At 38.3% G+C, this 16,240-nt stretch overlaps 1 protein-coding gene across 1 annotated transcript in view; it reads left to right on the top strand.

The window, feature by feature from the left end:
- Nucleotides 1-1,035: 1,035 nt before the first annotated feature.
- The window catches only part of otog (otogelin), a 42,162-nt gene continuing 26,957 nt past the window's right edge, over nucleotides 1,036-16,240 (top strand). The window contains exons 1-18 of the mRNA XM_077229058.1: nucleotides 1,036-1,128; nucleotides 1,531-1,588; nucleotides 3,478-3,550; nucleotides 4,092-4,190; nucleotides 4,275-4,432; nucleotides 6,894-7,015; nucleotides 7,173-7,381; nucleotides 9,847-9,977; nucleotides 10,195-10,301; nucleotides 10,445-10,554; nucleotides 11,944-12,069; nucleotides 12,233-12,341; nucleotides 12,463-12,509; nucleotides 13,237-13,382; nucleotides 14,355-14,487; nucleotides 15,258-15,435; nucleotides 15,556-15,680; nucleotides 15,944-16,156. Of these exons, the coding sequence (XP_077085173.1) occupies nucleotides 1,550-1,588; nucleotides 3,478-3,550; nucleotides 4,092-4,190; nucleotides 4,275-4,432; nucleotides 6,894-7,015; nucleotides 7,173-7,381; nucleotides 9,847-9,977; nucleotides 10,195-10,301; nucleotides 10,445-10,554; nucleotides 11,944-12,069; nucleotides 12,233-12,341; nucleotides 12,463-12,509; nucleotides 13,237-13,382; nucleotides 14,355-14,487; nucleotides 15,258-15,435; nucleotides 15,556-15,680; nucleotides 15,944-16,156 (2,125 nt within the window). The 5' untranslated portion in view covers nucleotides 1,036-1,128; nucleotides 1,531-1,549. The remainder of the gene's footprint in view (nucleotides 1,129-1,530; nucleotides 1,589-3,477; nucleotides 3,551-4,091; nucleotides 4,191-4,274; nucleotides 4,433-6,893; nucleotides 7,016-7,172; nucleotides 7,382-9,846; nucleotides 9,978-10,194; nucleotides 10,302-10,444; nucleotides 10,555-11,943; nucleotides 12,070-12,232; nucleotides 12,342-12,462; nucleotides 12,510-13,236; nucleotides 13,383-14,354; nucleotides 14,488-15,257; nucleotides 15,436-15,555; nucleotides 15,681-15,943; nucleotides 16,157-16,240) is intronic.

Below are 16,240 nucleotides of genomic sequence, written 5' to 3'. Positions count from 1 at the left end.
ATTTTCCATAGTAAAGTGAATGGTGACCTCTCATTCTGCCTACCATCTCCTTTTGAGGAGAAAGGAAGCTGCAAATGTGAAACACAAGGACGAGTAAATGATAGAATTGTCTTTTTTTTATTGTTATGAAGGTGAAGTGAACTATCCTTTTAACACCTGTCAGTTGTTGGACAAATTGGTTTTCATTGTCAATGTATATAGGTTGGCTATATAAAAATATATATATTTAAGCCTAAACTTTGGCGTTTTCTTGCAGCAACAGTAAACGAGCATCCCGTTCTCTCTCTGAAGTTGTGCATAAGTGGGTTACATTAGCATATATTATGCTAATGAGGGCGAGCGAGCAACGGGTGTTATCTTCAGCACCTGAAATGAGCGCGGACACACAGGAGAGAGAGAGAGAGAGAGAGAGAGAGAGAGAGAGAGAGAGAGAGAGAGAGAGAGAGAGAGAGAGAGCGAGCAGCTGCTGCAGTCAGACGGGAATATGCGTCGATAGTGTCCATCGGTGTAAGACTGTGAGGGGAGAATCTCATTCCATTTCAAGTGATTCGCATGAGTCACGAATGGATCCTATTTTAACTCCCGGAAAGAAACTTTTTTTACTCTATTTATTATTCTTTATCTTAATATATCAAGGTAAGTAGCATTACGATGGACTGGTGTGGTCACTTATGCTCTGATACAGGCAATTGATTCGCCTATTATTTTAAAGAAAAATTAAATTTAGATTTTACAACAAAAAAAATGTAGCTTATAGCCTATTATTATTGTCAAAGGAACCAGCTTTTGACTTTGAGGAAAACACTTCCTCTGGCAGTGAAGGGAGAAATATAATTTAATGCTAATGGTCAATATGCGAAATTACTTATCTTAATGTATCAAAGTAACAATGAGTAAAAATCTTAATAATTTTTATATACAAATATATACAATTCATATGTTTAGTATGATGCATAGTTTTCAAACGTTTGATTAAATAGTTTGATACAGTGTTACATTAACAGTAAAAAAAAATCTAACCATAAACTTTGAAAAGTGCTGCACTAATGTGATCATTTGTTTCTTTTTAGCAAACCTCACGTGGGGCACTGAAAGTCTGAATTTAACACAACAGCATGAGTTTGAAAAGTAAGTATTACTATTTAAATGTAGGCTATGTGCCTACCCGAAAGACCTATGCGTGCTGTATTTTTTATTTTCATTTATTATTTATTTATTTAGGCCTATAATTTATTTATTGTAACTTTTCTATTACAACCTAGATGTAAATTTACATGGTAATGGTGAAACATTCTGCACATTTTGAGCATCTTGAAACTTTGACATCTCAACTCGTGACTTTACTCGCGCTAATTTTACGCATGTTTGATGAAATCAATTGAAAGGTCTTTAGGTCTGTTCTGCTTGTGAAACAGGCCGTCAAAGCTCAGTCGAAACGCCTGTGAGTCTCTGGCTTTTCTGTCGAACACAAGTGCTGATTAGCTGTGTGTGAGGAACAAACCGCTCCTTGTTCTCTGTGTGTCCCAGCAGCAGCGAAAGCAGCAGGATAATGCTGGAGAAATGGGATCCCGCTTCCCAAACGGAGCAGGTAGGAGAGCTGAAGCGATGCATTGAGAGAGCGCACAGGAAACCTGCGCTAAATGCAGTGCCATGAGGTTAAATGCATAACATTACAGAAAACAAGGTGTTTGCAAAAGATGTGCTTTCTTGATCTATGATAAAAGCGCGGTTTTTCAGCAAGCTATGGTGAGAATAGTCTACCTGATTCAATTAGGATCTAAATCAAAGTGAAATTTTCTAAACTTCAATGAGGTTTAAATGATAAAATATAAAGGAATTTAAACGTTTTCTACACAATTCCAGCTAAAGGAATCATCTCCTAGCACATTTTATTTTTCATTCTACTGTTTTTCATAATCCTCCCATTCACCAATGTCATATAGTCTATTTAATTAGCCTACTGAAGAAGAAAAGAGGAAGCGAATGATGTAGCTATCTAAGGGTGCATATTTGCTTGAACGAAAACTTCTTCGACTAAAGAATTAACAACAGCACGCTGTTCGAGCATTTTGAGTAGCCTATTAAAAAAACATTTTCTAAACACTGCGTCATTATATTTTTTTATTATAAATTTACATGCAGGGTAACATAAAAATTTGTGTTTTTGGTTTGTTTGTTTTAAAATGATTTATTTGGCATTTGGTCAATTGTGTCAGGTGCGCACAAAAATCACATTATGAACGAGATTGGATGGCGCATCGAAAGAAAATTCCTTGCAACTTTTCTTTTAAAAGAAGTCGACCCCTCCTTAAATTCATTGTTTAATTCGCACACATAAAACAACCCCCAGTGCTGGCTTTGCGGAGATCTTTGGGACAAAAAGTCGTCATTTCGGAGGCAGTAAAGCGGTTTCAGGTGTCCGCTGGGCGCTCAGGATTGGTAAAGCTGGCGCGGCTGTTCCCTAGAGCCGCTATTCACTGAGACACACTGGCCCCGTTCATTATGTCAGAATACATCTCCCTTTACTGCCTCGTAAGCTACATGAAATTATTGAACTCTCAGATATCAGGTGTGATGGGGAGAAGCGGGCAGAATAGAGCTGGTTTCGGTCAGATAAGAAAATGATTTAGTTCTGAAGTGATCGTTGATCGCTCTCATGTAGCCTACCCCCTCATGCGGTGATAATAAACTCTTGTCCATGTTATTCGCAGCACATTCTTGCAGCTTCTGTACAGTCAAGCGAACAATGATTTATTAGATTAGGAATTTGATTGAAACTTCACATTTGCCCTGCGGCGCCCTGCTTCTATTATCCTGATAAATGTAGCCTAATCTTGGAGGTCTTCATAATCCGATATGAAAACAAGTTAATGTAGCCTAGTTGCAGGACAGATCATAGGTTTAATTAGTCAACTAATTAGAACTGCTAGAGTTACATAAGCTCAATGTTTATTTGCTTGTATAACAAAAAAACGGCCTTTGTGTAATAACCTCAAGCTTTAAGAGTTCTGTGACTGTTCTGCATATTCAATTCATTCTTTCAGTCTAATGCAGGAGTCTTTCCAAGCCAATGACCCAAGTTTAGGGACCCCATGCTACACACACACACACACACACACACATATATATATATATATATATATATAAATTGTATATAAATAATAACAAAATGTTTAAAGTGTTCATTTTTAAACTTGAAATAGCAACAATATTAATGTGCTTACAAATTTTCATGCACATTATAATCATTTATAATGTCATGCACATTACATTTTAATTTTACTCACATTTGAATATGGGATCAACTAGACTTCAGCTGGTTAACATCAGCTACATATTGACTTTTAGATTAATCCTTTTTTTCAATAGTTTAAAATCAAACAATAATTGGCAAACTCCGTAGACTATTTGTGGACCCGCTAGGGGTCACAGTACCCCACAAACTATGTGTTAATTCAATCGTTTTATTCTCCAAAGAGATCCTTAGAGAGCAACACATCGTCAGCAGAGCAAACAGAAGCACAGAAGCCATCACCCCGCAGAGCCACCGGTAAGACCTGAGCTGAATGTGATTTTAGGAGGAGGCCCAGTGCTCTCTTTGTGTATGTCATGGGTCTTTATGCATGTTTCCCCCCTACGAACATTGCTCTGTGTTTAATTTCAGCATGTCTTTTCGTTTACACCTGCACATATGTGTATGAATGAATCTGTAAGGAACTGTTTGTTAATGTGTTTCAACGTGGATGCACTGGAATTTGCTTGTTGCATTTAGGAATTATTGTAAACTATTATTACAAGTTGATAATTACAGTTAATGCTAGTTTGTGATGCATAAACCTTATTTTTGTTATGGGAAACTGCAAACAATAAGAGTTATGGTCATCTGAAATGTGAGAAAGGGACTGCCCCCTCTTTCAGTGGACATCTGTTCAACAGGCTCATTCAACAGTGTCATCATTACACATACGAGCTGGATACGAGCTGGATTCATCTTAATGCTTCACTGACCACTTCAGTTACCAGATCTCAAACACATGCTTAAACGCACTGAAACACACACTATTTGAATGTGCTTTATTTGTATCGAGCAGGTGAGTGTACATCTCCTTGTCTGAATGGGGGTTGGTGTGTCCATCCAGACTCCTGTAACTGCACTTTATACCAGGCCACTGGAACACACTGCCAGACAGGTACTGTACTGTGCAGCATACAACACTTAATTTCACATTCCTCTTTTAGTTTTGGCATGACAAATAATAGATAAAATGTTTCAGTCCCCAACATAGGCTCTGAGCGAGAGATGACATGCCGCTCGTGGGGACAATACAACTATGAAACCTTCGATGGACTTTATTACTACTTCCCTGGAAAATGCAGCTACACGTTACTGAGAGACTGTGAAGACAGCACCCGGTCAAGTGTACATATACAGGTGATCTCTTATAATGTGTATAAATACTAATTTAATACAGCATACGTTTATAGTTCCACTGATGTTCATTGTGGTAGAAAATATGTCCTTTACCAGATGGTGATTTGTTTCCTTTTTTGCCATTTGACTGCTATTAGCTTCAGATGTGGCTCGTTTGAGCAGACTACTGTTCTCTGCTTTGTGTCAGAGATGCCATATGTGTGTGTGTACTGCACAGCTCTTGCCTGAGGAAGATATTTATTGGCATTCATAGAGAAAGTGATCTCATTATTATGGTCATTTATGCCCATTACAGTTTAATACAGTAATTACAGCCAGGGCCAAAACAGAATTGGCTTTGTTCTCCCAGACTCACTGATGGGAATCCAGAGAAGGTGAGTTAACTCAGCCAGGAGTTTCTTTAGGCCATTAGCTTAAGTGCCAATATCATTTATCAATGAATTGAAAGGATGGCTGACAGTAATGCAGAACTTAAGCAGGATTGGCCCGGCTGCTCTGGATAAGTAGACTCCGCTCTTTGATGATGTAGAGGAAGCTTCTTAAGAGCTGCACACTGTATTTGCAGATTCTTTATTTTAGTGGCAATGTGGCTTACTTACGCCTAATTTTAGTGTTGGAATTCTTTATAATCTAACATGGTAGGTTCATTTTAGTTTTTTTTCAAGTCGCCATGAAATATAAGTTGCAATAGTCTTCTCTTCCTTGTTGTGACGTATATCCAAGTAAAACATCTTCTCGAACAAGAAAATATGTATGGCTTGATTTTGTCCATCAGGAATTGAAACGTTGGATTGTTGTGGTCCTGCCCTCAGAGAAGAGTTGTTGTTGCAAGGGGACAGGAAGTTATTTTGATAAAAAATGATGGAGGGTACATTCAGGGCTGGACTGGGATAGAAAATCGGCCCTGGCATTTTGGCACAGACTGGCCCACTACATATGATCATAAACACCACCCATCTTTGCACGCCCTTGAATATGTTCAACTCCTATTCATGAAAACCACTAATGGCATGTAATGAGTGAGTAGGAACGAGTGAGAGTTAACAGATGAAATAAGTACAAAATTGTAATTTATTAATACAATTGAACTATACTCCGCAGCGATGCATCAAAAAACAAGCTATAAGCTGCACTGGCATAGCAATACCAGTGTTTCCCACAGGATCTTTGGTAAAACTGTGGTGGGTGGACCTCTGTCCCTCTAGGATGGTTTGGGGGCATGCATGCCCCCCCCCCCCCCCCCCCCCCCCCCCTAAGAAAATTGTGTGCATTTTAATGTTAAATTCATCAATCTGGTGCACTTTGAGAGTTAAAAATTAAAAGCTCCAACCCATTTTTAGTGTGCAAATTAAACACAGAAAAAAAAAAACTCTTTTAGTATAAAACTATATTTACTATATTACACTACTATATAATAATAGTTATAATTAATCTCAAGACAGTAGCCTAATAGCCATATATTGTAAAACAAATGCACTGAAAAATAAAGAAAACTTTCATAATTAGTTTTGTACTAATTTATAAACTTGAAAGAGATAAGCACATGATCTTTTATTTTGACGGAAACTGCATCAAGCTTTTATTTTGGCGGAAAACATGGATACAAACGCGTCTCATTAAACTTCTAGTAAATTGCTGTAATCGTCAACAATGCAGATGTGGAAATAATGCGTAACTAGGTAATGGGTTCCTACACTCATAGCCAAAGTGTTTTAAAAAGTATTTCTGCTTACCACAGACTCTACACTTTCTCATCTCTCTCGTCTCCTGATCCTCCTCACTATCCTCCTCATCAGCCACTGGAGCTGATGAAGCTCCTGCTGCTGAAGAAAACACATATACTTTGACACATTTTACAGCGTCTGCTTGAAGGGCCTATATCTATTTTTCACGCTATTTCTCTGCACATTCCTTGCGTTTTTTCTCCATCTCTCAGACTATAGACAGATACACAGTACACTTGACACTGCACGCTCACTCAAAGCACAAAGGGGGAGGTGTTTCAAGATTTGATTGGGCCAGCCCAGTGTCAATCAAGAAAACAACCAATGGGCCGCTGATCTAAGTGTTTCATGGGCCGGTCTGTCATTGGAAAAAAATATGAATTTTTTTTTGACCAATGCATTACATCGGCACTAACCCAGCGCCGTCAATTAAACAAAACAAAACGAATGGGTTGCCGATGTACGAGTTTTATTGGCCGTAAAAAATAAATAAAAATAAAAATATGAGATGTATCGGCCCAAAAAGCATGTCGGCCCACCGGGCATTTGCCCGGTATGCCAGATTACCAGTCCAGCCCTGGGTACATTAAAAAAAACAAAGATGTGCATGGAAATTGTATTTATTATAAATGCTGCAATATTCCGTAAAACATTAGAATAGTCAATTTTGATTTCATGGTGACTTTAATACGGCGATATTCCTATATCGTGCTTCATTATTAATGATTGATTTGCAGGTGCATAATGACCCAGAATGCAGATCTTTCCCATACTCCTGTACACGTTCAATCAGCCTCTTCTTGCCTTGGGAGGGGGAGATTAGGTTACAGATCTTCAGTGTTACTTTCAAGGGTCAAAGGTAATGAACAATAAAATTCAACCACACTCTAGTCACTTAATCTCAACCTGACCTACACAGTATTTCAGGGATTCTTTTAAAGAGCTATTCAGTAATGGTTGAAATGTTTGTGTGCTATTAACTGTATTTGAATATTCTCTATTCTAATATTCTGTAGTGTGCAGCTGCCCCATCAAATCCACGATGTTGAGCTGGAGCGAATCTCTGACTACATTGTAGTGACACAGCCACAGGGTTTCACACTAGCCTGGCAGGGGTTCACTGGCTCTGTGTACATCAAGATGAGTCCTGAGTTTGTAGGACACACCTGTGGACTTTGTGGCAATTTCAATGCTGACACTCAGGATGACTTAATGACCAGCTATGGCAAGTTTCACTCAATTTGTTACAGACTGGCATTTGAATTAAAACTGTGTAATGGAAAGGGAAAACATCAACAATAATAGATCAAGATTAGAAAGTATAGATTTTATTTGACAATACAAAAAAATAGTGAATTATTTGAATAGTATGATATACATCATGCCAGAGATTGAGATGTTCTTTAATCCAAAATTCCAATGAATACAGGAGAATAACAGGGAAATACAACCACATAACTTTGACGACACCGAACAGTGAACTCAGGGAACACAGAGCTTAAATAACAAGGAGAACTAATGAGATCATTAATCAGAATCATAAATCAGATACACTGGGAAACTGGGTCAAATGACAGGCAAAGGGAAAACAGAACCTAAACACATAGAACAGAACCCTGATAGAACACCCCTCTGGAAAGGGATGTCCTCACGCCATCCAAGGTCCGAACTAAGGAGGGAAGGATGGGGTTCTGGAGGAGGATGTGGAAGAGGAGAGGGACAAAAATGGTCAGGGGCATGTAACACAGTCCATGGGTGAGTGGAGGGAGGGAGGAGCCATGCAGGGACCCAGGCCACAGCCAGCACGATGGTCCAAGGCAGGGGCCCAGGAGGGAGGAGTCATGGTTGAGGCCTGGGAGGAGTGACCAAGGATGCAGTGGTGGAGACCCAAACGGTGCCAGGGTGATACCGCAGGTCTGGAGGGCCAAGGTGGAGCTGACGGCTCTTGGGACCAAGGCAGAAGCAGGAACCCAGAAAACTGTGTTGGAGACTGAGTGACCGAAGAACACAGGGGGGAGCCGGAGGGAAGGTGAAGCCCGGTGGAGCCAAAGGGATGGAGGACGGAGGCGCAGCCAGAAGCCAAGAATCCCGTGGTGTAAACAGGATGATGTCTCACCGAGGCGGATACGGGGGGACGACGAAGGAGCCCGGTGGAACTGGTTAGATGACAGGCCACAGTGGAGCTGAGGGAGCATTGACCCAAGGCGGAGCCGATGGATTGGAGTCCATGGCTCCGTGGCTGGAGGCAGAGATGGGGAATCCTCACGCCAAGGCAGAGCTGAGGACTGGAAGACTCGAGGCAAATCCACTGTATTGCAGGGGACCAACTGTGAATGAGCCAAGGGACTGACGGTTCACAGGGGAGGAAGGGCTGGTGAATAGGATGGCTTAGGTAGAGGAGGAGGGAGAGGGTGGCTGGACGGGAACTCAGGAAACACAGGAAGTTGTAAGCTGGTTGGAACCAGCGAGGAAACAAGAAGTTCTATTCTGGACGGGACCAGCTGGGACACAGGAAGTTCAGGGCTGGGAATCTCGTGCACCTGGTTAGACGTATCCCTGGGCTCAGGGTGCGGGTTTAGCTTGATGTACTGGCTTGTTGTCCATGGCAGGCTCTGGCTACGTATCTGCAGTGTAGTTTTGCTGAAGCTCATCAGGCGGGGTGAAGGCTCTGGGTCAGGGTCTGGAGTGGGGATGGTGTCGTCCTCCGTGGGGCAAATGGTGAACCAGCACCCACTCCACGAATGCTACAAGGTTTAACGAGGAGGTTTCCCTGGGAGGTGTGCCTTTGGACCACTCCCTGAAGCTTGAGATATAAAACACGCAAAGTGAGCGGCCTGGATGGTGAGTTTGGCATACCAATTTTAAAAAACCCTTGATGTGAGACTCCAGGAAGTGGTCCCTCTGCTCCAGTCATAGCAGGCTAATGGCATGGTGACAGAGTGGAGAAAAAAGAAAAAAAAGAGAAACAAGAAAAAAAACCACTACAAAAAATACTGTTTCGGCTCAGTATCACGGGTGGCTGCTCCAAACAGGTGCACAAAGACAATAATTCAAACAAAATAGTCTTTAATCCAAAAGTCCAACGAATACAGGATATTAGCAGGGAAATACAACCCCATAACTTTGACGATAACTTTGACGACACCAAACATTGAACTCAAGGAACCCAGAGCTTAACTAACAAGGAGAACTAATAAGATAATAAACAGAACAGGTGAACGGAATCATTGATCAGACACACTGGGAAATCACAGGCACAGGGAAAAAAAGAACCAAAACATATAGAACAGAATAGAACCCTGACATTCACATTATGCCTGTCAATACCGGTGATATACAATATAATAGTAATTAAAATTCAATCATAAACATTATTTTCTCGCAACTTCTTTGCTTGTGACAGTCAGACAAGTAATATTTAATGATTCTTATGATAGTTGACATGAAATACTTATAGGAATTTTTCTGTGGTGTGGCATGCTATACTTCATATAAAACTTTTATTTCATAATTATTATGCATGTAGTTTTAGAGAATATTTTTAATTTTAAAAATCATTTGTCACACCACAGGTTCATTTAAAATTAGTGGAAAACTACACACTTTCCCCTTGACCTCTTGATGTTGATTTTAAAAAAAAGTGCATGAACACATAATGCATCACCTACTCATATCCATTTATCATTCCAGGTGTTTTCACACAGGATTTATCCATGTTTGGAAACAGCTGGGCAGAGGAGGAGCCACAGCTGGCCAGATGTCCTGTCGTTCCCTCTCTCTACCCCTCACCATGTGCCACGCAGGATCCTCATGTCTTATTGGTACCACACACACACACACACACACACACACACACACACACACACACACACACACACACACACACACACACACACACACACACACACACACACACACATATATATATGCATGTTTTACATTTTATATATTCTTGTCCCACACCAACCAAAACCTCATAATCACATCTAGACCAAAATTAACATCCTTCATAATAAAGGCTCTGGTTCTTCACTACAGAAAGTGGAGGAAGTTTGTGCCACCCTACTGAAGGAACCGTTCCAGTCTTGCCATGAGTTTGTCAGTCCATATTCATACATGGCCAGTTGCTCCAATGACCTCTGTCTGTAAGTACTGACATTGCCATACCTATTGGAAAGCTTTAAACCTGCATTGCAAAGCTACTGACATTACTTTCCAAAGTGCAATCGGCTATTGCTGCTTTGGCACTTTATAATTGTTGTGTGTGTAATTGTTTCACCTGGTTCAGGTCTGGTCCCAATGGTGATGTGGTGTGCCAGGTGTTTACAGAGTATGCAAGAGCATGTGCCCATGCTGAACATCCGCTGCATAACTGGAGAGCACACTTTCCTGTTTGCAGTAAGCTACTTGCAAATGCATAAATGTTGCTGAAATGTTGGAGTTTATTTCGTAAAGGTGTTAAATGAACTGTACATATTATAAAACTTAAGACTGACTGATAAAATTTAAGACTGACTGAATGACTGAATATTCAGAAGTAAAATAGCCAATATATACACACCTTTGACCACAAATGAATCCTATATTTATGTGCCAAGTTGCTGCATTGCTTGACAACTTTAAACAACCTGAAGTTTATCTTAGTGAACTATTGGTGTAGGAATTGTTTATTTTGATTATTCTTAACTATAAAATACCATTAAAAAATTGGAGTTGGCAAGATTTGTATAAAATCTTTAAAATAAGTCTCTTATGTTAATAAATAAATATATATATATATATATATATATTTATTTATTAATAATATATCATTAATATGTTTCAAAACATAATTTATTCCTGTGATGGCAAAGCTGAATTTTTCTTTAATGTCACATGATCCTTCAGAAATCTGTCTAATATCTAATTTGGTGCTCAAGTAACATTTCTCATTGTTATCAATATTAAAAACAGTTATGCTGCTTAATAGTTTTGTGGTGCTCAAGTAACATTTTTCATTGTTATCAATATTAAAATTGATGCCTGAAGTAGGTCGTAAGACCGAAAGCTTGCCAATAAATTGATCTTGCACAGTGTTTGAGTGTGCGGCTGCTGTATTTTAACATTTTTTCATTGTTATCAATATTAAAAACAGTTATGCTGCTTAATAGTTTTGTGAAAACCATGATACATTTATCACTATTCTTTGATTAATGGAAAATTCAAAAGAACAGCATTTATATGATATCTTTTTTGACAAAATAAATGTATTTAATGTAACTTTTGATTAACTTTAATGCACCCTTGCTGAATAAAAGTATTAATTTCTTTGCAAAAAAATCTTCCTCACCCCAAACTTTTGAATGGTAGTGTAAATAAATAATTTTAACAGTTTATTTAACATTGGTAACAATTTATTGAAATATTTTGCTATTGCCATTTTATAAAAGCAAAATAATTATGGAGATATGTAATAATGTGTCATGTGTTACAGTAATTTTACCACAAGTATGACGTTAAGTTGTAAAATCACTCTAACGAACATCCTCGGGTGCTTTATTTCATCTGCAGACGTCTAATATTTTAGTACTTTGAGCCATTTGATAATTTAAGTGTTTGAATATATATATATATATATATATATATATATATATATATATATATATATATATATATATATTCAAACACTTAAATTATCTATATATATATATAAATATATATATATAACTGTATATATATATATTTTTTTAATTTTTTTTTGTGCCGTGATAAATATATTGTGAGAGTATCTTTTGTTCTTTGTTATAGATGTTGATTGCCCTGGTGAGCTCCTTTTCAGAGAGTGTATTACCTGCTGTCCCATGCACTGCAAGATTGAACACATGTGTATAGACAGCAAGCTGCAGTGTTTGGATGGCTGCTACTGCCCTGATGGTAGTAACTCTAAATAAACTAAACAAAAGCATTATATATATATATATATATATATATATATATATATATATATATATATATATATATATATATATATATATATATATATATATATATATATATATAATGTTTGAAGACAATAAAATATTTTTTCTGACTCTAGATTTGATCTACGAGGATGGGGTGTGTGTTAAGGCATCAGACTGTCCATGTGAGCACCACAGTATGCTGTATCCCTCCGGACATGTCATACAGGAAGACTGCAACAACTGGTCAGATACTATATTATCTTATGCACTGCATACTTGAATGCCTGAAGAAATATTAATGCTTGTGTTTGTGTGGTACTGAATGTACAGTATGTATCCATATTTGTCCCTGCATCTTTTTCAGCACATGTGTTAGGGGCATCTGGAACTGCACAGAACACAACTGCCCAGGTGTTTATCTGTTTTTTTATTCACTTTTTACATATTTACTGTTCCCTCATTGTGTATTTATTTTCAACTTTCATTCATTCACTTCTTTCTAAAGCACATTTTCTCAATTCACTGCTTCTGAATGTATCTTATTACCATTTAATTGTCTTGCGATTCGAGAGATTTTTATTCATTTAGCCAAATATAACAGGTCTGATTCACCCCTCCTCTTATAATGTTTGTGTATTAATGAATGACCTTATTCTAGAGGAAATACTTCTCTTTAATAACCATTACACCATTTCACTTTTCTAAGCTGAATATAATATTAATTAAAAGGCTTAGTATAAACCCTAAACTACCATTCAGTAGTTTGGCATCAGTACGCATGAATTATTCATTTGAAAATTAAAACTTTTATTCTAGAAGGATGTACTAAATTAATTAAAATTGAAAGTGTGTTACGACGGATTAATATTTCAAATAAATGCTGTTCTTTTGAACTGTCTGTTCATTCATTAATCCTGAAAAATGTATCATGGTTTCCACAAAAATATTAAACAGCACTGTTTTATTATGATAATATATTATATTATTATAGTTTCTTACTGTTTTTGTGATCAAATAAATGCAGCCTTGGTGATCATAAGAGACTTCTTTCAAAAACCTAAAAAAAATTGTATCCAACCCCAAACTTTTAAACGGTGGTGTACACTATTTTTATTTTTTACTTATTTATTTTTAACAGGGGAGTGCTCTGTGACAGGAGATATGTTCTTCCAGACATTTGATGACCGTGTTTACACATTTCCTGCAACATGCCAGTACGTTTTAGCCAAGAGCAGAAACTCGGGCAGGTTCACTGTGACCATCCAGAATGCACCCTGTGGAGCCGTAAGTCCCTCTGCACTTTCATGCTATCTGCAGCAACACAAACCTCAAGTAATAGCACACAAAGGAGAAAAGACTTAAGGCAAGCCAGATGTACCATGCCAAACCTTTGTTCATCACATTCCAGAATTGGTCCAGCATTGTGATCTAAAGAGTAATCTGGTGGCTGGAACACAGCTTCAGTAGAAAGACTTAAGATTTTACAGCTTCTAGATTTGTGTGATTAGTCAAGCTATTGGCATATCAGCAGTTAGAGTAGCTGTGCTTGTAAATCTGTAAGTTAAATTAGTCGCTAGATTAGGCACAAATAATTGCACAGTCTTTCTTTCGGCTAAAGTTTCATTTTTGGGGTTGAGATGAAACAAAGTCTTAGATGAGCTTGTACCGAGATTAGACCCTGTTTAACTTTGACAGATAAAACATGAAACGATACAAAACATGAAGAGTTTCTTCCCCTCAAAGCCTTTCTTTCCTGAAGCCCAGACCTGCTGATGCTAAAACTCAACACACAGAGAGCAGTCTGGTGTATGGTGTCGCTGTCTGGACTCTGAACAAGCTATTCTGCTTATCTGAGCCTCTGCATGACAGAGCCAGAGACTTTGTAGTTGCTGATAGAGAGAGCGAGAGCGGAGAGAGTGAGAGATGTATTTCAGTAAAGCGACTGCTGAAAGATCTCCACATAGGCACCTGTTGGTAGCATCCATCATTTCCTTGAATGGAGCGATTCAGAGTCCGAGTGGTTTATCTCCTGTGAACAGCTCTCAGTAACTCATTCACGAGCATAAATGCTTAATTCCTCAACAACATGATTACTGAATTAGTCAAAATTGAAAGCGATGATCCGATAGGTTTGTTTCCCTGTGCTGAAATTCATCCACTGTGTTTAATGCAGTAGTTCTATAGCTGCTGATAATATGTGTGCTTGTATTGGACGCTCTGACCACCTGATTTAATTTCCCTTTGTTATGTCTGCAGAATCTGGATGGTGCTTGTATTCAGTCAGTCAACCTGGTGTTGGATGAGGATCCACGTACTGAGATCACAATGAGCCACAGTGGAGAGGTTTTTCTGGCCAGCCAGTTCAGGATCTCACTGCCGTATTCAGATGGTAATGTACTACTGCTACACTGTAATGAGATGGACTTGCGATGGCATGGAAATGTGCTGTAACACTTCCAAAAATGTACCAGTAAGTACTACTATGGTCTTTTCAAGGATAAAAGTACCTTGGACAACCATATAAATACCAGCTTCATGAAATTCATGAATGTATTTGTCTGAATATTACCATGTCATACCATGACTGTACCATGGTACTGTCTCATACTTTTATGTATGGGAATTCTTATATTAGTAGGTAAATCTATATCTGAGTTTTAATCTATTATCTTAAATGTGTTCCTCAACTGAATCTGGATACATTACAGATTACAAACAGACACATATCAATCACACTGATGTCTAACCGTAATGTCTGGTTTTGTGTTTTACTTTTTAAAGGAATAATTTACCCAAAAATGAAAGTTCTGTCATTATTTACTCTGTTCACCCTCATGTCGTTCCAAGCCTGTATGTCTTTTTTTACATCTGTGGAACATATATTTGAGACATGTCTCAAACATGTGTTTTTTATCCATACAATAGAAGTCAATGGTTACCAAAACTGTTTGGTTGCCAACATTCTTCAAAATATTTTCATTTATGTTCTGCAGAAGAAAGAATGTAAGAAAAGAGTAAATAATGACATAAATTTCATCTTTGGTGGAACTATACACAATAAAAAAATAAATAATAATAAAAATCAAAGTTGATTTTTTTTTAAATGTCTGTTCGTTATTCGTTGTTCTTCATGTGTTTAATATACTGATGTCTTTTCAGATGTCTTTCAGATCCAGGAGCTGTCGTCTATGTTTGTTCAGGTGAAGTCATCGCAGGGTCTGCGGCTGCAGTATAACTGGAGGGAGTTTAGGCTGTACCTGCAGTTGGGAGAGCAGTGGAGAGATGATACTGTGGGGCTCTGCGGAACCTTTAACGGCAACATTCAGGATGACTTCCTGTGGGTTTCACTCTACTTCCTGCTTTATTTCCCCATTTGCTGTCTGTTTTTGCCTATTTCTAACTTATTCTCCAACTTTTCTTCGATTTGTGAGTGAATTTTGTTTATGTGTTACTCTAGTGCACCCTCTGGAATGATTGAAAGCACGCCATACTTGTTTGGAAATGCATGGCGTGTGTCTTCAGCGTGTGTGCCACGGCCCAGCTTACCCCAACTTGATCCTTGTGACACACACCAACAAGCAGGTGTGTAACATTAATTCTATTCAATTCAATTCAAATTTATTTGTATAGCGCTTTTCACAATACATATTGTTTCAAAGCAGCTTTACACAAAGTGCATTTCAGAAATGTACATAGAAAAATAAAGTTAGTTAATCATGTATTAATTTAGGGCATAAAATATCGCCTGCGTTGAGTCGTCATTAACGAATAACATTAATCTTGTTATGCATAACCAAGTACCCTTTTAGGCTGCTTGGCTTAAATGTCTTTCTGTGCAATTTCAGCCTCTTATGCAGTTGAGAAGTGTGACGTGCTGACGCAAGAGGTGTTTTCTGCCTGTCATGAGTATGTGAGTCCGGTGGCTTTTCAGCTACAGTGTCGTGCAGACGTCTGCAAATGTGGAGCACCGTGCCTGTGCTCCATCCTCGCTCACTACGCTCGCACCTGCAGGAGACACGGTGTCATTATTGAGTTCCGCTCACACCTGCCTGAGTGTGGTGAGTCTAACACATACTTTTTTCCCCTTTTTAAAAAAAAATCTCTTATGCTGAAAAAGGCTGGTTTTATTTGATAAAAACACT

This window comes from Siphateles boraxobius, unplaced genomic scaffold (assembly GCF_051911475.1).
Source record: "Siphateles boraxobius isolate OS27281-9 unplaced genomic scaffold, OSU_SipBor_1 130, whole genome shotgun sequence".
Taxonomy (NCBI): domain Eukaryota; kingdom Metazoa; phylum Chordata; class Actinopteri; order Cypriniformes; family Leuciscidae; genus Siphateles; species Siphateles boraxobius.
The sequence above is the reverse complement of the archived record's forward strand: the minus strand, read 5'-3'. Positions and strand labels throughout refer to the sequence as shown.